We start from the raw sequence: 21,523 nt of genomic DNA, 5'->3' as shown, positions 1-21,523 counted from the left end.
AGCAGGCCAGGGACGCCCCAAAGAGGCAGGGGGAAGGCTAGTCCAGGCCTTTCCCACCCCACTGGATTCCCCAAGGAGGGCTCAGGCGCCAGCCTCTATTTGAATAAAATTTCCTAGTAAATATCCCGAGGAGAGGCCTACTTCTCAGGCATGGATCCTCGTGGAACTGGCCTGGCTCCTCTCCCCACCACAGGCAGGGGTTTCCTGTCCCATGGGAGACCTGGGGCAGGAGAGGGGCCTGGGCCAGAGTGTGTGTGTCAGGGGTGGGGTGGGGGGTATGGCACTTTCAGTGTGGGACTCAGGTTCTCCCCAGCAAAGCCTATCTTGATTCAGTTAGGCCCCACCAGAGGCCTCAGCCCTACAGCTGCTGGCCTAGGTGCTTCAGCCAAGGGACACCCTGAGCAACTGGACCCCGGGCCATCGCTCTCCACCCAGCTGCAGCCAAGGCCTATGGCGGAGGAAGTAAGTGCTCAGCTGCTTCCACTCTGGGGCTTCATCTGTCCCACCCCTGGGGCTTGTTGCCAGCTACTGTCCCTTCCACACCTCCTAAACCCCTCGGGAGATTGCCTTTGGGCAGCTAGAGCAGGCAGGACATCATGTGGGCACATAACTCTCCCCATCCCTCACCCCCGCCCCATCCTGGATGCAGCCCTGCAGTCCTAGGAAGAATATCACACACTGGAGACCAGGTCTGGTTTGCATAGTCTGCACGTTTAATCACTTTAAAACCTCTAACATTATCTCGTGTCCATTAAATAGAACCAACAATGCTGGGCCTGTTTAAATTACAAGAAAAAAAAAATCACTGTGCACCAACCCAGTATCTTACAAAACCAGCTGGGCTGGCCACGGGAGGGTGGGGGTAGGTGTGGGAAGAGGAGGGGGCACCTCTGGGCAGGTGGCTGGGTGCCAGGAGGGGCTGGGGGAGAGAAAGGAAAGGGAGCTCCCAAATGGGAGGGGACTGATTGTCCTAATGGGAGGGGTGCAAAAGGCACGTCAGAAGAGGGAGACATGGGGGGCAGGACAGGTCAGTGCTTTCTCCACCAGGGCACAGTGTTGGAGGGGGCTCGGTGCCACTGCCTGCCCACCCCTGGCACTTGGAGAACTAGTGACCCATGAGCCCTTGGCACGACGAGCCCCATCTCAAATGGACGACAGCCTGCCCCTTCTACCGTGATCCTCCTTCCCTAGGGCCCACTTGGCCTGGCATGCCTTGTCAGTATCCTGGGCTCAGCTGCAGCCCACCCCCTACACCTCAGGCCCAGGGCAGCCGAGGGCAACAGCAGGGTGGACAGTGGGTGTGGGAGGGTGGATGGTCCAGCTGCTGCTACCACCGTTAAAAATACAAAAAAAAAAACAAAACAAAACAGCATCTAAAGTGAAATAATCACAAAGTGAAAATATATCCTCAAACAGCCCCTGAGATCCCCACAGGGGAAAGCAGCATCGGGTGGGAGGCGGGAGAGGCCGGCTGGGCCACCGTCCCTCCCCACCACCCACCCAGGGGCTCCAGGGCTGTGAGTGCCAACAGCCCAGAAAGCCCCGGGCTCAGAAAACAGGGACTCGGGCCCTGGGGGGAGGGGAGAGTGTAGAGAGGGGAGGGTGGTCAGCACACCAGCCTGGGGCCGGGCCAGCCTTGCTAGGCAGGCAGCCCGCCCGCTGTAGTGGAGGTGGGCCAAGGGCCGAATGCACATGGGCACACATGTGCATGCCCCGGAAGTGCCTGCCCTGCCTTGGTCCCTTCCTTCGCTCACTGCTTTTGCCTGAGGCTCACCAGATATGCAAAACAGGGTCTGGACGCAGAAGCCCTTAGAGAGGTGGCCGCCTCCTTCCGATACCCCCTAGGCCAGTCTCCTGCTGCCTGGATGGGGCCCATTATTGCTTTAGAGGGACGGGGAGAGGCAGGAGCCGCAGCTCCGGTCAGGAATCCCGGGAGGGCCGCCCCTCTTCACCGGGTGCTCTGGCTGGGGCCTGGACCTTGGAAAGCTGCCCAAAGGTTTCATTCCTTTCTCCACATGGAGGGCTGCTGCGGGTGGGGACAGGCTCTCCCCCCATCCCCCCACCCCCAGCTGGCCCACCTCAGGCCGCCAGGGGGCCCAAGGGTAGGGTGGGAAGCCGTTTCTGCCCCTCTTGCCTCCCGGCTGGGCTCCAAACCCAGTCCCAAGATAAAAAAATACTTTGGTGAATTAAAAAGTGCCCAAGGAGGGGATGGGCTCGAAGGGGCGGGCAGTAGGCGCTCGTCAAAGGGCGCTCTGGTCTTTGATAAAGGCGGTCCTCTCGCCCCGGCCCTCTTCCTCCTCTGAGTCGGACGGGCACTCCTCCTGCCAGGCTTCAGGGGGTAGTCCCTTGTAGGAGATGAGGCCGCGGTCCATGGTGTACACTTTCACCCCTCGGAAGCTGAAGCCCGAGCGCAGCTGCAGGACCAGGAAGACGGTAACGAAGACCAGCACGATGAAGGCGCAGCTGAGGCCGGCCACCACCTCGGGCAGGTGCGAGGGCAGCAGGTCCGCCCGCAGCCGCGGCTCCGTCGCTACCTCCGCGGGCGGTGGCCGAGGGGGCGGCGGCGGCTGCTGCTGGTGCGACTCGCGGCTGCTCTGGCTCTGGCGCGAGCACGTCTGCTCCACCGGGTCCAGGGAGGCGTGGCTGGGGCAGCTGAGGCAGTCTGTGGGGGCGGGGCCCTGGCACGTGGCGCACGAGGCGTGGCAGGGCGTGCAGACGCTGGCCCGGATGATCTCCACGTCGTTCTCTGTGCTGTAGTGTGTGTCCAGGACTTGGGGAGCGAAGCCTGGGGGACAGTGCTGGACGCAGTTCTTCTGGTGCAAGGAGAAGCCTTCCTCGCACACTGCCGGGCCGGGGAGGGAGGGAAGGTGGGCGTCAGCCAGGCCGCCAAGGCTGCTAGGCCCTGCAGCCCTGGACACAGTCACTGCTGTCCCCAGGAGCTCCCAGACCCAGAACCCAACCCAGGGCCCCAGGATGTCCCTTCACACCCCCTTTCCTCCTTTAGGACAGGCACCCTCTATCCCCCCAAGTCTCAGGTCCCCAACACCCTACAGCGCCCACGACTCACCCACACAGGCCTGACTGGAAGTGAGGGTCTTACAGCCGATGCTCTCAGGGGGTGTGGGCAAACCCTCAGGGGCCGTGCCATAAAGCACGAGGGTGAACTTGGTCAGTGTCCCTATTGAGGGGCGTGGCAGAAGTCAGGAGGTACCAGGAGCATGCCTGCCCACCACCCCCAGACCCCGCCAGTTCTTCTCCTGGAACCCCAGCCCTCAAGCATCCCCCAATACCATAGTTGTTGGCTTCACTGGTGTTTTCAATCTCTAAGACCCACTCGCCAGAGGGATCCTCGTCCCAGGAATGGGTCGTCATGAAGGCCCAGTCGTTAAACCCATCTGCAGAGTAGTCATGTGGCCTGGGGAGGAATGTGCACATGGCTGCCTGAAGCATTTGGGGGACCCCAGCCAGGGGGTGCCAAGCCCACAGCACACGGACCACACACACTCCCCTGGTGCCACACCAACCCTGCTGCGCTAGAAATGCCTGCTGGTTGTTTCCCAGGAGGCCAAATGTTCTCAGCTGGAACATTCTGGAAACATGCAAGGGAAAACTACATGCAGACTACACATGGGGAGGCACACAGATGTGGCATGTCATGGGTAGACTCAGGGATTCCTGCAATATGGGACAATCCCATAGGACATAAACCATCCCTCCCAGAAACGTCAGCGTTTACCCCATGGAGAAGTATTTGTGGACCATCGGGGCTGTGTGAGTCCATGAGTGAGTGCACGTGGACCCAAGGGACAGGACAGGCTGGGCGGGAGAGAGGGCAAGTACCTGGCAGCCAGCAGGGTGGAGCGGGTGCCCATGGGGCTGACCAGGTGGATGGCAAGGTCACCGCGGCGGTTGTAGGACAGGGTGAGCCGTGCCTGAGCATGCTCCAGCCGCGTGATGTGGCTGGGCTCCCCCAGGCAGGCGGTCACGGTCTTCCGCACCTCCAGCCGCTTCCCGATGTCCCTGCAAGGAGCACGTGATGGGCTGTGAGAGGGGGGCCAGCAGGCACCACGGCGACCCTTGGGTCCACCCTGCCCCTCCTCCCAGCCGGGATCCAGCCCTCACTTGGGCTCAGTGAGGATGTCGATGGTGCATTTCCGCTGAGGGGCCACCGTCGTCCAGTTCTGGGCCAGAGCCACCATGGCGCCGGCGTCCAACAGCCCGTAGCCGTACGAATGGCTCACTGTGGGGCACGAGGGACGGGGTCAGCTGCGGGGCACAGAGCAGCCCCCCAGGACCCTCAATCCAGCCCAGGGAGCACGGTGCCCTCACCTTTGCGGCCCACACCATTGGTGGCCCAGTCGTTGGCGTTGAGGTGGGCTGGCTTTGAGGTCCAGACTACCAAGTGCTGCATGTCCCGCCAAGTGAGGTTCTTACTGCAAAGGAGGGACCGAAAGGCTCAGTCTCTTCAGAGACTCCGGCTGGAGTCCGAGGGCTGCCCTGCAGGGGGCGCTAGTGGGGACAGGCTCGCCCCTCGGTCCCCACCACTCACTTGGCCTCCAGGGTGAGAGCGATGATGCCTGCTGCCAGTGGGGCAGACGCAGAGGTGCCCGTGTGAGACTCTGTACACTTCTGCCGCAGGTCAGTGGTCACCTACAGGAGGATGATGACGTTGGGCATGTGACGTGGGGAGGACACCAGAGGGGTCACCTGGCTGCCCTCCCTCTGGCCACAGGCCCTGGGGAGCCAGGGCCAAGATGCCTCGTTCCCATTTGCTGCCTTGCTAACTCACTGCCAACAGGACAATGCCTGTTTCTTTCTGGGCCTCAGTTTCCCAAAGAATAAGAGGGCTGAACTAAAGGTTGGAGATCACTGAGAGCAATGCAGGGCTTCCCTGGTGGCTCAGTGGTATACAGAATCCGCCTGCAAATGCAGGAGACATGGGTTCAATCTCTGGGTCGAGAAGATCCCACATGCTGTGGAGCAACCAAGCCTGTGCACCACAAGTACTGAGCCCACATGCCAAAACTACTGAAGCCCAAGCACCCTAAAGCCCATGCACCACAAGAGAAGCCACCAAAATGAGAAGCCCTCCCATTGCAACTAGAAAGTAGTCCCCGCTTGTCACAACTAGAGAAAAGCCGGAGCAGCAACAAAGACCTAGGACAGCCAAAAATACATACATAAATGAAATTATAGGTCACTCAGTTGTGTCCAATTCTTTGCAACCCTATGGACTGTAGCCTGCCAGGCTCCTCTGTCCATGGCATTCTCCAGGCCAGAATGCTGGAGTGTGTTGCCATTCCCTTCTCCAGGGGATCTTCTCCACCCAGGGATCAAACTCATGTCTCCTGCATTGCAGGCAGATTCTTTACTGTCTGAGCCACCAGGGAAGCCCAAATAGATTGTTAAAACAAATAAAAAAGAGAGCGATGCATGTTTTTAGGGAGAGTCTTATCAAGGGCTTCACCAGTGGCTCCGTGACCCTCAAGAGTCTTAGAGAGGTCCCCTAGCTCCCATCCCATGATGCCTTCGCCACCACCGCCCAGCCACGTGTGGGTAGAAGGCAGATAGGGTCAGAAAGGCGGCTCCGGGCAGAGCCAGAAAGCGAGCAGCCCCATTTCCCCAGCCCCCTCCCAGGAAGAGACTCACGATCTGCTTCTCATTCTGGTTGCCACTACTGTAGGTGGTGGCCAGCGTGGACGAGCAGGCCTCACTGTACCAGGGCACGTTGCCGAACTGTGTGGCGCTGCTGATGGACAGCGTGTAGATGCTGTTGGTGTAGCCGTCGCAATTGCAGCTGTCATGTTCCCGGCCCCCGTTCCCCGAGGCCCAGACAAAGATGGAGCCCAGACCCCCGCGGCCCTGTGGACAGAGCAGGTTGGGGTCACACAAGAACAGGACTTAGGGGAGGGAGGGCCTGGTGGGAAGATGCTGCTTGAGACTAGGAAGGCTGAAGCATCCTTCTCCAGCGACGCTCTATCCAGCCCCTTCCCCCAAGGAGACCCCTGGTAGATCTCTCTCATCTCTTTTTACACAGAGACCCAGTCCACTACCAAAATCTTCAGAGTAGTGATTCTGGAGAGTGATGCTGCATGCTATGCTTAGTCACTCTGTTGTGTGTGACTCCATGCACTGTCTCCTCTGTCCATGAGGATTCTCCAGGCAAGAATACTGGAGTGGGAGTTATGGGCAATTAGCATTTACTTTTCTCTTCCTGTCCTTCACGTTTTAATAAACGTGCTTTGTATAAATTAAACACAAGAGTAAATAAATAGCAACAGAAAAACACAAAGGCGAAGCATGGCCAAGACAGTGCCTACTTTGCCCCCTGAGGCCAGGCCTGGTTTCCAGGGCTGGGACAGGACCCCCACCTCACCTGGCTGACCCCCCGGAAGAAGGCCTCCTCAGCCAGGTGGGCTGGCCCATCCACGGTCTTGCCGTCGTCCTCGGGGCCCCAGCTGGCACTGTAGATGTGGATGTGGTTGGGGTTCAGGCCCAGCGAGCGTGCCTCCACGGCATCTGTCACTTCGCCATCCAGCATGCGCACCCCTGGCCACAGAGGGGGGCAGGGAGAGAGAGGCTGCGTGGGTCCAGCTGTCAGGGGCACCCCCAGGAGCACATCCAGCCCTGCACCCGGAAGGGGAGGGCAGAGGCTGGTGCTAAGAAACCCTGAGCCCCTGGCTTCTTGGGTGGCCTCTGCCTTTTGAAGACAAGACCCAGGGGAAAGGGGAGATCTCTCCAGCCCTCAACCACACATTTTGGACTAGGACAAATCTCTGGGGTCTCAAAGGAGCACGGAGCTCAAGGCCCTTCAGAGTGGAAGATGAGGTTTTGGGGCAACTCCTGCTAAGAAACGGTCCCCCCGGGACTTCCCTGGTGGTCCACTGGTTCAGAACTCGCCTTGCAATGCAGGGGACATGAGTTTGATCCCTGGTCGGGGAACTAAGATCCCACATGCCACAGCCCAACTAAGCCAGCGCCCACACCTACTGGGCCAGTCCACCACAACTAGAGTCTGTGTGCAGCAGTGAAACATCCGGTGTGCCACAATTAAGATTTGATGCAGTCAAATAAATATTAAAAACAAATAAACACTCCTCCCGCCCTGCAGCACAGGGCCACCAGCAGAAGACGATGCCTTCAGCTCTTTGAACTGCAACTCTTCGTGGCCCTGTGGCCCTCCCAGGCTCCTCTGTCCATGGGATTCTCCAGGCGAGAATACTAGAGTGGCTTGCCATGCCCTCCTCTGTGGGGGGTTGCGGGGAGAGTGGCCTTCCCCACCCAGGGATCGAACCTGAGTCTCCCACATCTTCTGCATTGGCAGGCAGATTCTTTACCCGCTGAGCCACCTGGGAAGCCCCTCTGAGTTGCTAAGAACCCTCTATAGAAGAGCCATGTGGTCAGAAGGATGTACGGCAGGAAAGTGAGGACACTGGTTGGATGGGAAGTGAATACAGAAGAATCCACCAGAAAGGGTGGTCCTGAAGACAGGGTGGCTAAGGCCCACACCCACCTCCAATTCGGGCATTGTAGGCCACGCCTACGCCACAGACACCATTGTTGGCCACCGCAGCCACCTCTCCTGCACACCGTGTGCCATGCCTGCCGGGGTCAAGAGCACAGCATTAGCAGCGGACCGAGCATGGCAGGGGCAGCCTGAAGAGCGGGAGGGGCCACACGCCCCTCCACCTTAGCCTGCTGTCCCACGTCTATGCACAGACAACCCCCCACCCCCACACACATACATAGACACTCTCCACTCTGACCAGACCCTCCCGCAGCGCCCCAGCTAGACCAGGACTGCGGAAAAGACTTCAGCCTCTCGGACGGGGCTCGTCTGCTTCCTTGATGGAAATGAGAAGGGAGACAGAGGCCAGGGACCGGTTCTTACCTGTTGTCATTCATCTGTGTGTACCGGGGCTGGGGGTCAGGGTCCTGATCATTGACATCGAAGCTGGCCCCAGGATCCTGGAAGGGAGGTGGCCATCATAGGGTCAGCCTGGACACTCCAGCAGAGCAGGACCGTCCCTGGACTCCCCTCCCCGCCTCCTCACATAATTGCCTGCCAAGTCTGGGTGGTTCTTCTCGATGCCGTCGTCCAGGATAGAGACCACAATGCCACGCCCCGTGTAGCCCTGGGCCCAGGCCTCCTTCACATTCAGGTCCCGCTGGGTGACGCCAGACTGCAGAGACACCCACCCCCATTACCCAGCACTTAGGAGACGAGGTTGGTTGCTAGGTAAGGTCCCTTTGCCGTTCCACAAGCCCCTTCTCCACCTGCCCCTGCTCCTGAGATGCCACCACTGGGCTCCCTGGAATTATCAAGAACTCTGGGAGGGCACTCCCCAAGGCTTAGCAGGATGGGCAAGAAAAAGAGGAAGCAGACAGAGGAAGACTGACAGGAGGCCTCAGAGTCAGCCTTGCCTGCTCATGGAACCCTGAGTGGACAGATGGACGGGTGGAGGCAGCCGGGGAGGCCACGTACCAGGTACCACTGCTGGGGAAACTTGGGGTCCGTGGGCTCCTGGTATATGTCCCGTTTGGCCCGTCGCTTTGCCACCTGCTGCTCCAGCCACTTAACCTGTGAGGCAGTGAGGGGAAGACGGTGTGGGAGGAGGACGAGGGAAGGGGAAGGCTGGCGGCGGGAGGGGCTGGGGCTGCACTCACTTGAGGTTCCCGCTGCAGCCGGTTGTGCCGCAGGCGGTGAGGAGACAGGGACCGCTTTGTCACCGCTCGATGCCAGAAGTGGTAATAGTCACCGAAGATCTGTAACAAAGCAGGGAGACTGAGCTGGGCTTTCCATCTGTCAGTCCCCGGGGAGGCGAGGGGTGGGGGTGGACAACCAGTTGCAAGGGGAGGCTCAGGATGGCAGGCTGGGTGGTGGGCATCCGGTCCCTGCCCAGGACCCAGTAAGAAGGTGCAGGGGGCTGAGGGGGCCTCACCCACCCCCACCTCCCGCGACGCACCAGTCCACTGAGCAACCTAAGCTAGAAGCCCAAGGGAAGGACGAGCCTCGGCTCTCTTCCACGCCAGGTGCAAGAACACCTGCCCCCGCAGGCCCCACCCCCAGGTGACGTCCTGTGCCGAGGCCAGCCAGAGGGAGCAACACCTACCTGGCCCAGGTTGAGGAAGCCATGCTTGCGTGCCACACGGTCAGCGACGGCTGGGCCTCCAGGAATGTGCACGGCCCAGGTGTTGGTGAAGACCTTCTCTCCGCGGGCATCGGCCACCAGCAGGACCAAGGCTCCCGCTGCTGCTACCACCCAGAACAACCAGGGCCTCAGCTCCATGGGGGGGGACAGGTGGCCGGGACCCCGGAGCCCCCGTCTCCTTGGCCTGGTCACAGGGCCTGGGCTCCGGCGTACCTGCTCACTGCCTGTGGCCCGGGGCTGACTGGTGGGGGCATGGGGCCGGGACGGGCAGGGCTGTGCAGGAAGGAGGCAGGCTGCCGGCTCTGAGGGGAACAAGGGAGGGAAAGGCGGAGAGTCAGTCCCTCCCTGGGCATGCACTATAGCTGCCTTCCCACCCCTCAGCTCACTCCAGGCCTGAAAGGGCCTCTGGGGGGTGAGGAGTGAAAACCTGGCCCCCCAAGGTCAGCCAGATAGATGGAGCGACAGACCCCTTCCACACGCAGGAATACGGAAGTGGGAAGAAGAGGATCGAGGCTCGAGTCGCTCCAAACCAGAAGCAACAACTGAATAAATGCTTCCCAGAATCTAAGTCCAAAAGGTGGGGTATAAAGCAGCAGGTACCCACAATCCTGTTTTTGTTTTGAAAGAAACTATTTATACACATACACGTATATTTATATAAAACCACAGGACATAATCTGGAAGGACACATGCTGACAATGGTTTTCTCAAGACAGTGATAATTACAAGTAACGGTTATTTTCTTCTTCGTGTCACTGTGTATTTTCCAAATGACTCAGGTATATTTTGTAAAAGGATAAAATGTTGACTTTTAAAGTTTTTTAATTGGCGGCATCTACACAGCTCACTAGGGCTTCCTGGTTCAGACCCAGCCGTGGGGAGTTACCTGCAAAGACTCATAGCCTCTGGCAAGAAAGAGGGGGGCCGCCTAAGATGGGGTGTGGGCTCCGGGGGCTGAGCAAGGGAAAGGGGATCACAGTGGCTTCACCCTCCCTCTATGGCCCAGGCCATCAGCAAAGTCAGGGGGCCCAGGCTCTCTTTTTACACAGTTTCCTCGGAGACGACAGGGCCACCCAGCCCTGGCCTGGAGGCCTCCAGCAGCCCCCTTTGGTGGCTCCACGCCCACCAGCCTTGCATCATCCGAGCCCAGGCAGCCAGGGCAAACACTGGCTGCTGAGCCAGGAGTGCTAAGGTGAGGCTGAATCAATAGTCTGCGTGTTGTTTTTCCTCCTTCGGCAAACAGAGAGCGGGACCTCTCTGCCTGGGGCCACATAACTGTCCCCACACAGGGCCCCTGGCTAGCCAGAAGGCTACCCCTGGGGTGGGGAGAAGCTGGGGAAGGTCCTGGAGGTGTCCCGCCTCAATGCCAAGCTTGTCGAGACTGCCCACACAGCCCCGGATGCCCCCACCCCTCCTGGGGCCCGGCCCCACAGGACGTCACTCTGTTGGACAGCAGAGTGAAGCTCCCAGCCCATCCAGGGCCTAGGGAGGCGGACCAGAAGGCTCACCACTGGGAAAACTCACTTTGCCCGGGGCTGCCCTCAGCACCCCCAGCCTTCCTGCACGCTCCTCCTGCACTCCCACCCTGCAGGCTGGAGAGCTTCAACTCATAATTCCTGGAGTATTTTCAGTTTACACCAAAATAACCTGACAGCTGATGGCAGGAGGCATCCACAAGGCAGCTCCTCCTCACCCTCGATGGGCAGAGTCCATAGGGTTCCCGACGGGCCGGGAAGCCACTGCCCCATGATGCCTTGGGCGACCAAGTTCCAGAGAGCTGTCTGAGCAAAGGCTGGGCAGCCCTTGGGGAGGGTGAGGGTTGAGGGTGGCGGGCGCTGAAGGGGCCCCGTGCCCTCACTTAACAGAGGATGTAGAGCCCTAGGGGCAGGGCCTTACAGAAACAAGTTCTCGTCTCCCCTTTCTGACACAAGAGCTGCCTCTTGGGTTCAGATGTCAAGCAAGGCCACCTCCTGACCACAGTGCTATGAGCCATACTGGAATCCCCCCATACACACATCAAGACTAGGTTCATCTGGGTCTAGCCCAAGTTCTGGCATATTGTGGGCGAACCGCAGCTGCTTGGTGATAAAGGTGATTATTTAATTACCTTGCAGGACCCAAAAAGGAAGCGGGCTTCAGGCACAACCAAACAATCCTCCAAGAAAGGACTGGCCTCCGTCTGCTCAGCATCCCCAGACACGCTGAGCCGTGGATATGGCTTCCACAGAGCCTGAAGCCCCAGACAGCCCTGCCTCAGCATCCTGGAAGCAGGGAGGATGGCCCCCACCTCAAAGAACAGGCGCTGAGAACAATAAATGAATGGGCTTCTTCTCCCCACCCCCATCCTAGACTCTGACTCACCCTCTGAGTCCCTGTTCAGCTCAAACTGGTAGGCTTGCCGTATTTCCAGCCTCCTGTGAAGCCCTCTATGGGGCTCCACTCCAGGCTTGGCCACAGAGAGACCTGTGGGTGCTTTTCCTGGCTGTGTTCTCTTCTCCCGCCCCAGGAACCTCCCGACGCAGCCAGCATCTCCAAGGCATCCGAACTGAACCTCACCCAGGTCCAGCTGCTGTTTCCCAGGCATCAGGGGGTCTGGAGTGGTCAGGGCTGCCTGGGAAAACTGGTTCCTTCCTTCCAGCAGAGACACCAAACCAGCTCCTGTGGCAGGAGCTGATGGCTCCGCTGAAATTCTGAATCCCAGCCTTTGCTCAGCTACTCATTTGCTGTGTGATCTTAGGTCACTTCCTCTCTCTGTCTGGGCCTCAGTTTTCCTAGGTGGTAAAAACTGCTAGACCAGAGGTTTTCAAACTTTTTTTGAAAGCCACAGAATCCTCTTAAAAAAAAAAAAAATCAAATCTTATGTGGAAGCCCAATATAGGACATCGTAAAACTTGGGCGGCTCTAGAACAGGAGTCAAGCTTGGCTCCTCTCCTCGGTTGTCTCCACACCTGGCCAGCGGCTGCCCAGCCCTCACTAGGCCACATCACCTGGGTTTCCCTCCCATTTCCCGAGGCAGAAAGAATTTCGACACCCTCCTGTGGAGGAGGGTCTTCATCCCCGGGGTAAGGGGTGAGCGGACGGCGGGAAGGAGGCACTGACCTGACAACCGACTGCTGTTAAGACCTGTCTGGCACGCAGGCCACCCCACGGGGGCAGCAGGGGCCTCGGCCAGGCCTTCGCGGGAGCCAGCCTCCCCACTCCCGCAGACCCCGCACCTGAGTGTCTCGCCGCCCAGGTGTGCGAGCGGGGACGAGGCCCCGGCGGCGAATAATCCCCTCCGCCGCGAGCAGCCGCTCCACCCCCCCACCCCCCCGGCGGGAGCGCAGGCCCTCCCCAGCCACGGAGTGGGCGAGCCGGCGGTGGCTGCCCCCAAGGACGGCGGGGAGGCGGGAGCACCCGGCGCCTCTGGAATCCTCTCCCCATCCCGCCCCCGGCGGGGCCCCGGCGGGCGCTTCCTGGGGTCAGAGGGCTCGCCCCCGCCCCAAGCGGAAGAGCACCGGCACCCGCGGGGGCCCGGCGCGCTCAGGTGGGCTGCGGGATGCCCTTCCTGCTCCCCGCGGCTCCACCCTCCGCGCCGGCCCGCGGGCCAGTTCCAAAAGCCGGGCGGGCATCGGGGCCCGGGCTGCCTCCGCGCCAGCGACCCCGACCCTCCCCCGGCCTGGGCGCTCGGGCCGCGGAGCCTGCTCCTCCGGCAGAGCGGCCCAGTCTCCTCGGGCCCGGCTCCCGGCGCGCTGCCTCCCCCCGGGGCCCCGCGCCCTCGCTGCTTACCCTAGGGAACCCGGGCGGGGAAACTTTTCCAGGCGAGCGCCGGGGCGGCTCAGGCGCCCCTCGGCCGAGCGGAGAGCCCGGCTCCGGGGGGCCTGGGCTCGGCGCGGTCCCCGCGCCCGGCAGCAGCGTCACCGCGCAGAGGCGGGGAGGCGCGGCGGCGCGGCCTCGGCCGGGCCGGCGACCAGGGCAGGGCTCGGCCTCGGCTCCGGCTCCGGCTCCGGCGCGGGCGGGGGCAGCGGCCGGGCCGCGGCGGCGCGGCTTGTTTACTCGGGCCGCTGTCAGCGGCTGCGGCGGCCCGGGCTCCTCCTCCTCCGCCGCCGCGCCCCTCCCCCTCGCGGCGCCACCTCCGCGCTCCAGGCCGCCGCCGCCGCGCCGCCCATGCCGCCCGGGCCCTGGCCCGCGTTCCGAGCAGGAGCGCCGGGGCCCCGAGGCCTTCCGGGGCGCCTGCCGCCTCCGGCTCCAGCTTGGGGCAGAGGTAGGAAGTGGGGCCGGCGATCCCAGAGCCCTCGCAGCCGCTCGGCGGGTCCCCCAGGCCGCACTGCCAGCGCCCCCGCCCCCCGGGCTCCGCTGTTAGCCCCGCGAGCTCTCTGGGCCGGCGGCGGAGACCTGAACTCGGCACCCGGGGCAGGGTTTGGGAAGGACTTGAGGCGTCACTCTGAGCCCAGTCTCGGCCTAATTCTGGGGGAGTTGGGCTTCTCCCCCACCCCCCGCCACTTCCCCACACCTAAGCCACGAGTTTGGGCACGACCGGGTTAAGTGCCCTGGGATGACGCACCTGGAGTACCCTCCTTGAGGTCGGGCTTCACCGCGTCTGGGCAAACTTCCTCGTGGCCTACAGTTAGAAGACTCACTACTTTATTTGCATTTATATAGACAGGTGGATGAGCAGAACAACTAGCCCATCCCCTTTTAATTTTTTTAAACTTTTTTTTTTTTTTCAACTCCAACTGCCTGCCAGGCACCAGGTCAATCACTTTATATTATCTCCTTCTTATGTACATTATTTAATCCGCTTAATCCTTTCAGGCTGACATTATTAATCCCATTTTACAGATAAGAAAACTGAGGCACACAAGGTTTAAATAATTTGCTGAAGGTCCCACAACTAACAGGCCTCAGATCCCAGAAGAGATCTGGAGCTTTGGCAGAGCCTGCATCTGAGCTCTTTGCAATATACCAACCGGCTCCTCTCCCTCCCTGGGTCCCTGCCCCAGAAAACGTCTGTGCTACTTGGCTGAGGCCATCACTGCTTGAGCTGAGAAAGAAAAGAGGGGAAGTGTGGCCAAGAGCTCCACAGGCTGGGTTATTTTAAGGTCACAGAGCAGTAGCTGCCCATCCCTTCCTGTCCTCTTTGAGATAACCTGGCAGAACAGTGTTATCCTGTGACCTCTTCAGTACAGGTTTGGGGATGATGAGGAAAATGGATTAGGATATTCTGAGCTCTTTCCCATGTGTTAACTTGCTCCATGCTTACCATGGATCCTGCAAGGTGGATATAGTTTTCCTTTAGGCAGCTTTCATGTATCACTATCTGTGCTTTACACAGGAGGAAACTGAGGCCCAGAGAAGTTAGTAGCGTTTGTAAAGTAACTCAGTAGGTGACAGTCAACCCCCAAACCTGAGTTCAAGTCGTAGTGGCCCTATTTTAAACTGTGCCAACCTTAGACAATGATTTGAGCAAACTCTGGGAGATAGTAGGGAGACAGAATAGGAAATGTTGGTCTACTCCAGTATTCTTGCCTGGGAAACTCCATGGACAAAGGAGCCTGGTGGGCTACAGTCCACGGGGTCGCAAACAGATACGACTGAGCACATAACACTTTTACTTTTCGGGAGATAATGTAGTTCAGAGGAGCCTGGCATGCTGCAGTCCATGGGATCGAGAAGAGTTGGACTTGACTTAGCAACTGAACGACAGTGACAACACCTTAATTCTCAGAGCCTCAATTTACCCCTCTGTAAAATGGAAATAATATTGAACCAGTGAGATAACATATGATTTGGGTACCTATACAAACAGCACAAAACCTAGAAACTCGGGGAAGAATGTGGGGTCCAGAAATTTGAGCGGGAAGGTGAGTCCGGTTGGCCCTCTTTCTGAATGGGAACTGCTCTTCCCACCACAATCATCAGGGAGCAGAGATTCCTCAGGGCCACCCCAGGGTAGCCCCAACCAGCAGCCCCAGCTACAGCTGGGAAAACAATGCTTCTGCAGTCAGACCTAGGCAGGAAGTGAGTCACGGTTCTTCCTAAATCTGTGAGCAAGAGAGCCCTGTTGAGGGGAAACAGGGACTGGGCTGGCCCCACCTAGCCTCTGAGTCCCTCTGTGCCCTTCCCACTTGTCCCCTGGCCTACAGAAAAGTCAGCCCGGAAAGAAAGCAGGGCTGTCTGCCTCTCGGTGCCCCACCCGTCCTGGAGGCTGGCCCAGGGAAGCTGCAGTGGGTCTGGGGAGGAGGAAGGGGCACTGAAGCCCCAGTTTCTCCCACCAGCCTGTGCCTCCAACACTGCCTTTGGGATAAGGAGGATTCTTTAAACTGTTATTCAGAGGGGCATCACCGAGGGGAGGAGAGGACTGAGAGCCTGTCCCAGGGCATCCCCACCTTAGTCTTGCTCCTATTTTAGGGTTGTATTTTACAGCAATTCGGTTGTTAAAAAAGAATGTGGAGGGACTTCCCTGTGCTTCCACTGCAGGGGACACAGGTTCGATCCCTGGTCAGGGAACTTAAGATGTCCTGCAAGCTGCTCGGCCAGGCCAAAAAAAAAAAAAGAATGGAAGCCACTCCCCTTGAAAAAAACCCTCTGGAGAGAATCCCGCCTTGCCACAGCTGGTGACTGCTAGTCAACTTCTTCCTTTATCTCCTGGAGCAAGTCCTAAAGGCAGGTTTTGTTCTCTTTATCACTCCCAAGAATTTATCTGAGGCTTAAGGCCTGAAGGACCTAAACTGCCTGCCCAGGTCCCCTGACTTGGGGCCTCAGTAAGCTCACGGGCCTCTGGACAAGTTATCAGTTTTACACAGCAGTTATTAGGACAGGGACACCAAGTGACAGAAGCCTGGCAGTGGGGGCTGGGGGGTGGGGGGCACAACCTGTGGGGTTGAACAGGACCTAGTGGGTAAGGCCAGAAGGAGGAACGGGCTGTGAGCAGTTCCCATCTTCCTAGCAGGGGGCTGGAAGAAGGGTCCAACCAGGCCTTTCTTTATCCCTGGATTTGAGGCTAACCAGCCAGGTGGCTTGACTTCCCAGGTGGCTCACTGGGTAAAGAATCTGCCTGCAATGCAGGAGACACAGGAGATTCGGGTTCGATCCCTTGGCCAGGAAGATCCCCTAGAGAAGGGCATGGCAACCCACTCCAGTATTCTTGCCTGGAGAATCCCATGGACAGAGGAACCTGGAAAGCTATAGCCCATACAGTCACAAAGAGTTGGAGATGACTGAGTACACATATACAGCCAGGTGGCTCAGACAGTAAAGAATCTGCCTGCAATACAGAAGACAGGATTTGATTCCTGGGTCAGAAGGATCCCCTGGAGAAGGGAATGGTTACCCACTACAGTATTCTTGCCTGGAGAATCCCATGTACAGAGGAGCCTGATGGGCTAAAGTCCTTGGGGGTCACAAAAAGTCGGACACGACTAAGCAATCTGGGGAGACCTCCAAGAGCAACTGGTGTCCTATGATAAAATCCACCCATTCACCCTTACCTCAGGCACTCCCATTGTCCCCTTAGAGTGCTCCGGGGTGTCCCTTCCTCTCAAAATCTCTTCCTCCCTCTCTCAGACACCTCAAACAAAGCCTTCAGGATCAAACAAAGCATCCAGGATCTTAGTTCCCCAACCAGGGATGGAACGCTCACCCCCTGCAGTGGAAGCTCAGAGTCTTAACCACTGGATGGACAGGGAAGTCCACCTCCACCAACACCCGGTACATCCACACATGCCTGGAAGAGCAGACAACAACATTTAATTGGGGTTTTCTCTAAAAGACCGGGAGTTGAAAGCTTTCTGTTGTTTTCTTTTTGCTTACCTGCATGCTCAGAAATTCCTGCAATAACTTTTAGAATAAGATAATTAAAATATTTAAGTCATGCAAAACTGAATAAAGCATGCCCATACTTCACCAACTAGCTCCAGAACACCTGGGGTCCATCCTGAGCGCTGCTGAGACAATAGTCAGGCTCCTCCTGTCCCGTCACAGGGCAGGGTCCTTCCAGTTCTAGCTAAACCGCTTTGGGAAAACCTCCTTTATACGACAGGCAAACTGGATGTCTGTGTGGGAGGGGGGAGGAGTGAGGAGTGATCTGGCGGTGATGTATCTGGTCACGCTGGGACAGGATCGCAGCTCGACCAGCCCTTCTCCTGTTCCTAATTATTAGGCTAGGTCCACGCTTACCTTTTACCTGCAGGTTCTGCCGCATCCCCAAGTCACTGCTCAGCTTAAAGGTTCCCTTCTGCCAGCTCTGTGTCTCTGCTTTGCCCTCACTGCCCAGCCAGTGCTGCCCACGATTGGGCAACAAATAGGTGCTTTGGGTGCAGTCTGAATGCTAAGCCCTGGGACCTCAAGCCGAGCCCCTTAGGACTTGCCTTTAGGAAGCCAGTGACCACCCCTGGGGAAGATAGAAGGATACGCACCAGGAGCTTCCTGAAGCTTCGCCTTCCCTCTTGCCTTGCAGCTCCAAAAAGCTCTGCCCTTCCTTCTCTCTCTTGATACAACAATGTAAAAACAATCAGTTAACATGACTTCTTATTGAATTTTCCTATCAGTTTTATTATCAGAACAGGATTTCTCTACCTCGACACTATTGACATCTTTAGCCAGATTATCTTTGTTTGGGAAACTGTCCTGTGCATGCTAGGGTGGTTTAGCAACATCCCTGGTCTCTGAACACTAGGGGCCAGTAGCACCCCCACCCCCATTATTGTTAGGGGAAGCACACCGACTGAAACCGCCCACCCTGGCCAGGCACCATAGTAACCATTTGCGTGAGTTATTTTACAACAGGAGGTCCTACTAAGGAACACAGAACTAATAAGCCACCACCAACAAGAAGCGTTCGGGAAAGGGTCAAAGGAGATGCCACATGTCCTTCCATCTGCCAGAAGCCTCCTCGCTGGCATCCATCTTGGCTGAGCAAAGCATGTGCGACCAGGAAGGACCCTGAGTCAGAGTGACTGGCCAGAGACAACCCGGAAACTAATCCCATCACCATAAAACCTGAGACAGCGAGCCACGCGGCAGAGCAGTTCTCCTGACTTCCCTCACACTCCTGCTCTCCACCTGGCGTCCTCTTCCCAATATAGCCTCTTGCTTTGACAGCTCGTGTGTCTCCTTGGACAATTCATTTCCGAGTGTTAGACAGGAACCCTCTCTCAGGCCCTGGAATGGGTCCCCCTTCCTGCAACATTATGACAACCAAAAATGTCTCATGTGTGTTTAGTCGCTCAGTCGTGTCCGACTGTTTGCGACCCCATGGACTTAACTTTCCCCTATGGAGCCCGCCAGGCTCCTCTATCCATGGGCTTCTCCAGGCAAGAATACTGGAGAGGGTTGCCATTTCCTTCTCCATAAAATGTTTTGAGACATTGTCAAATGTCCCCACAGCGGGGTACAAAACTGCCCCTGACTGAGAACCACTGGTTCAGAGTGAGGAGTGGGAGGACTTGGGAGAGGGTTGGTGTGCCAGGGTTCCGGGCGGCATGGGCTGTGTACCAGGAACTGCACCGAGACAGCTGGCAGCAAGAGAGAAAACTCCCAACCCCAAACCACCTGGCAGGGAAGGGCAACAATGGGGCCATTTAGTGTTCAGGGCAAACAATCTTATGTATCTCCCCAGCATCTGAGGACATGGCTCTCAAGAACGTTAATGATAATGCTGAATTGAGGAGAGGAACCATCACGTCGATCACACTCTGTTTACTGAGGTGGGGAAGCGGGTGAGACAGCTCTGCATTAAATATGTATTTGGAAAGCAGACAGAAGTGGTGGCTGAGGGAAGAAGGGTGGGGCGGAGGAGACTTTGGGGAGTGACAGATCTGTTCATTACCTGGATTGTGGTGATGATTCCAGGGTATTCACAAATGTCAAAGTGGATCAAGTCATCAGAATAAAAAAAGAAAAACAAAAATAACAAACAAAAATGGATCAAGTCGCATGTCTTAAACATATGCAGTTTATCATGTGTCAATTATATGTCAATAAAGTTATTTTAAAAATGTATTTCAGGACTTCCCTGGTGGCTCAGTGGATAAGAATCCACCTGTCAATCCAGGGGACATGAATTCAATTCTTGGTCTGGGAAAATTCCTCTTGCCACAGAGCAGCTAAGCCAGGTTGCACCACAACTACTGAGCCCACGTGCTGCCAACTACCGAAGCCTGAGCACTCTAGAGCCCGTGCTCCCCAACAAGAGAAGCCACGGCAACGCGAAGCCTGAGCACTGCAGCTAGAGGGTAGCCCCTGCTCACCTCAACTAGAGAAGAGTCCATGCACAGCAACGAATACCCAATAAAAAATAAATAAAATGTGTTCATTGTTTAACATTTTAGTGCTTGAAAAGCATTATTTTGGAAGTGTGCTACCATGAAGTAGTCATTTCTTGACTGTGCCAGATGAATGGTGGGGCGGGACAGTCACTGTAGTCCTTAAAAAGGAAACGGAAAACAGGAGAAAATGATCATGGACCTCCAGGCATATCTAAGAAGGAGGGGAAAATGATGGCAAGAACATTCAGCTCCAGTGTCTTTCCATGAAGCCAGCGAGAGCCTGTCCGCTGGCTTAGAGGAAACACTGGAGAGTTTTTCTGTTGGATGATGCTATCAGACCAACGTGTCTGGAACGGTATTATCAGGGGCTTGGGGAAAAGAAATAACAACTCTAGTGCTGGCTGCCAGGAAAGGAACAGATGAATCTGGAAATTACAGGCTCCTCCACTGCCTTTAATCCCTAAAACAAACATTGCTGGGGGAAAAGCCAGTTAATACCTGGAGGAGGGCCGGTGTTATCCCTCAGTGGGGCTGCCGCAGCTGGGGAGCAGAGAGCCTTTACAGGAGTTGGCTGCACAGGAAAGGTGCCAGCAGCCACTGTGCCCAGGGGGTGTCCTCTGCAGGGAGGGGTGCCAAGGTGCCCAGGAAGAAGAGCTGGGGATGGCCAACAGTGAGGGGCATCTCGGCAACAGTTCAAGTGCCTTTCTTATTTTAAAAACCAAAATGTATTTATTGACTTGGCTGCATCGGGTCTTAGTTGCGGCACGCGAGATTTTTGGTCTTCCTTGCAGTATGGGGAATATTTTTAGTTGCAGCGTGTGGGATCTAGTTCCCTGACCAAGGGTTGAACCATGGGCCCTTTGAACTGGGAGCATGGAGTTTTAGCCACTGGACCACCAGGGAAGTCCCTGAGCTTCTCTTATAAACTGGTTTAGTTAGCCTGCTGTCTGCCGCCCTCACAAGTGGAACACTGGAGGAGATCCTGCACCCAGCAGGTGCTCAATCAATGTCCGAGGATTGAAGGAAGGAAATGCCCAGAGCACAATCAACCCTGCACAAACGGAGATTTTTATGGTCACACATAACATCCCTGTCACAAAGGTCTGACCTTGCTCCCCCTCTTCACTCTAGGCTCCTGAGAACTTCAGTGGAGGCTTCAGTGGAGACTTCCCTGCTGGCCCAGTGGCTAAGACTCTGAATTCCCAATGCAGCGGGCCCAGGGTTTGATCCCTGTTCGGGGAGCTAGATCCCACACACTGCAGCTGAAGATTTTGAGTGCTGCAATGAAGATGGAAGATTCAGCATGCCACAACTAAGACCCAGCACAGCTCAGTAAGCAAATAAGAAGTTCAGATCATGGTGAGTACTCTGAAACAAAATAACAGAGGGTGGTGTAGTAGTACCTGGAGGACGGGAAGGTACTATCCCTGGGGCGGTCTTCTTTGAGGGAAGGCTTCTCTGAGAAGGTGATATTTGAGCAGAAGCTCAAATAAGAGATAAAGGTGTGACGATCTGGCAAGAGGGCATCCCAGGCAGTTAGTGGAGGAAAATAGTGCACGAGCCTGGTGAGTAAGCTTGTGCACTTGGAGAGCAGACACTTCTCCGGAGCACTGGGGGAGAGGGTGACAGAAGGAAGAGAGGGATGAGAGTGGTCAGCAAGGCTAGACCACGCTGCGTGTAGCAGGCTGGGTGGGACACTGAGCTGAACAGTGGGAAATTTTACTAATTTACCTTTTTCAAAGACCCTCTGACTACCGTAGGAGAGAAGACACATCAGGGCAGGTGGGTAAGAATGGGAGCCCAGGGACTTCCCTGGTGGTTCGGTAGCTAAGACTGTGCTGCCAAAGCAGGGGGCCCAGGTTCTGGTCAAGAAGCTAGATCCCACTTGCCGCAACTAAAGATCCTGCATGCTGAAATGAAGATCAAAGATACTGAGTGCCGAAACTAAGACCTGGGGTGCTGCCAAATAAATAAATATATATATAAAGAGTGGGAGCCCCATGACAGTCCTGTGCAGGAGGCACCATTCGTGACCCTCCCATGTTACAGCTCCGTGAGGGTCTGGAGATGTCAGAAGACTCTCATAACCCAGTAATCCGGTTTGTGGGCTCTTGAGCCATCAGC

General features: G+C 57.1%; 1 protein-coding gene and 2 long non-coding RNA genes across 7 annotated transcripts; 2 read left to right on the top strand and 1 right to left on the bottom strand.

Annotated features, from left to right (window-relative positions):
* Positions 1 to 692: 692 nt before the first annotated feature.
* FURIN (furin, paired basic amino acid cleaving enzyme) lies at positions 693 to 13,819 on the bottom strand. Of its 3 annotated transcripts, none has more exons than XM_086364505.1 (16): positions 13,696 to 13,819; positions 9,114 to 9,454; positions 8,668 to 8,766; positions 8,486 to 8,581; positions 8,055 to 8,183; positions 7,892 to 7,968; positions 7,514 to 7,602; positions 6,377 to 6,549; positions 5,650 to 5,862; positions 4,550 to 4,650; positions 4,330 to 4,433; positions 4,123 to 4,240; positions 3,841 to 4,020; positions 3,291 to 3,415; positions 3,068 to 3,178; positions 693 to 2,842 (listed from the first exon to the last, which is right to left on the bottom strand). In XM_086364505.1, the coding sequence occupies exons 2-16, from the start codon at positions 9,288 to 9,290 to the stop codon at positions 2,241 to 2,243; spliced, it is 2,394 nt and encodes a 797-aa protein (XP_086220631.1). In that variant the 5' UTR covers positions 9,291 to 9,454; positions 13,696 to 13,819; the 3' UTR covers positions 693 to 2,240. The 3 variants fall into 3 exon arrangements, with proteins under 3 accessions (XP_086220631.1, XP_086220628.1, XP_086220627.1); XM_086364502.1 differs by lacking the exon at positions 13,696 to 13,819 and adding an exon at positions 12,921 to 13,111; XM_086364501.1 differs by lacking the exon at positions 13,696 to 13,819 and adding an exon at positions 12,252 to 12,545.
* Positions 9,595 to 11,495, top strand: LOC147349627 (uncharacterized). The gene is made up of 2 exons (XR_015150060.1): positions 9,595 to 9,729; positions 11,267 to 11,495. It is a non-coding gene; the product is annotated as an uncharacterized LOC147349627 (long non-coding RNA).
* Positions 13,229 to 19,456, top strand: LOC147349625 (uncharacterized). 3 transcript variants are annotated; one of them, XR_015150058.1, is made up of 3 exons: positions 13,229 to 13,395; positions 18,751 to 18,850; positions 19,140 to 19,456. It is a non-coding gene; the product is annotated as an uncharacterized LOC147349625 (long non-coding RNA). The 3 variants fall into 3 exon arrangements; XR_015150057.1 differs by having other exon boundaries at positions 13,269 to 13,395; positions 18,751 to 18,838; XR_015150059.1 differs by lacking the exon at positions 18,751 to 18,850 and having other exon boundaries at positions 13,251 to 13,395.
* Positions 19,457 to 21,523: the final 2,067 nt, after the last annotated feature.

The sequence above is a fragment of the Bos grunniens genome, chromosome 21, assembly GCF_055505025.1.
Source record: "Bos grunniens cultivar Pamir isolate PY7600 chromosome 21, Bosgru_T2T1.0, whole genome shotgun sequence".
NCBI classification, from domain to species: Eukaryota; Metazoa; Chordata; class Mammalia; order Artiodactyla; family Bovidae; genus Bos; species Bos grunniens.
This window is presented reverse-complemented; position numbering and strand designations above follow the sequence as displayed.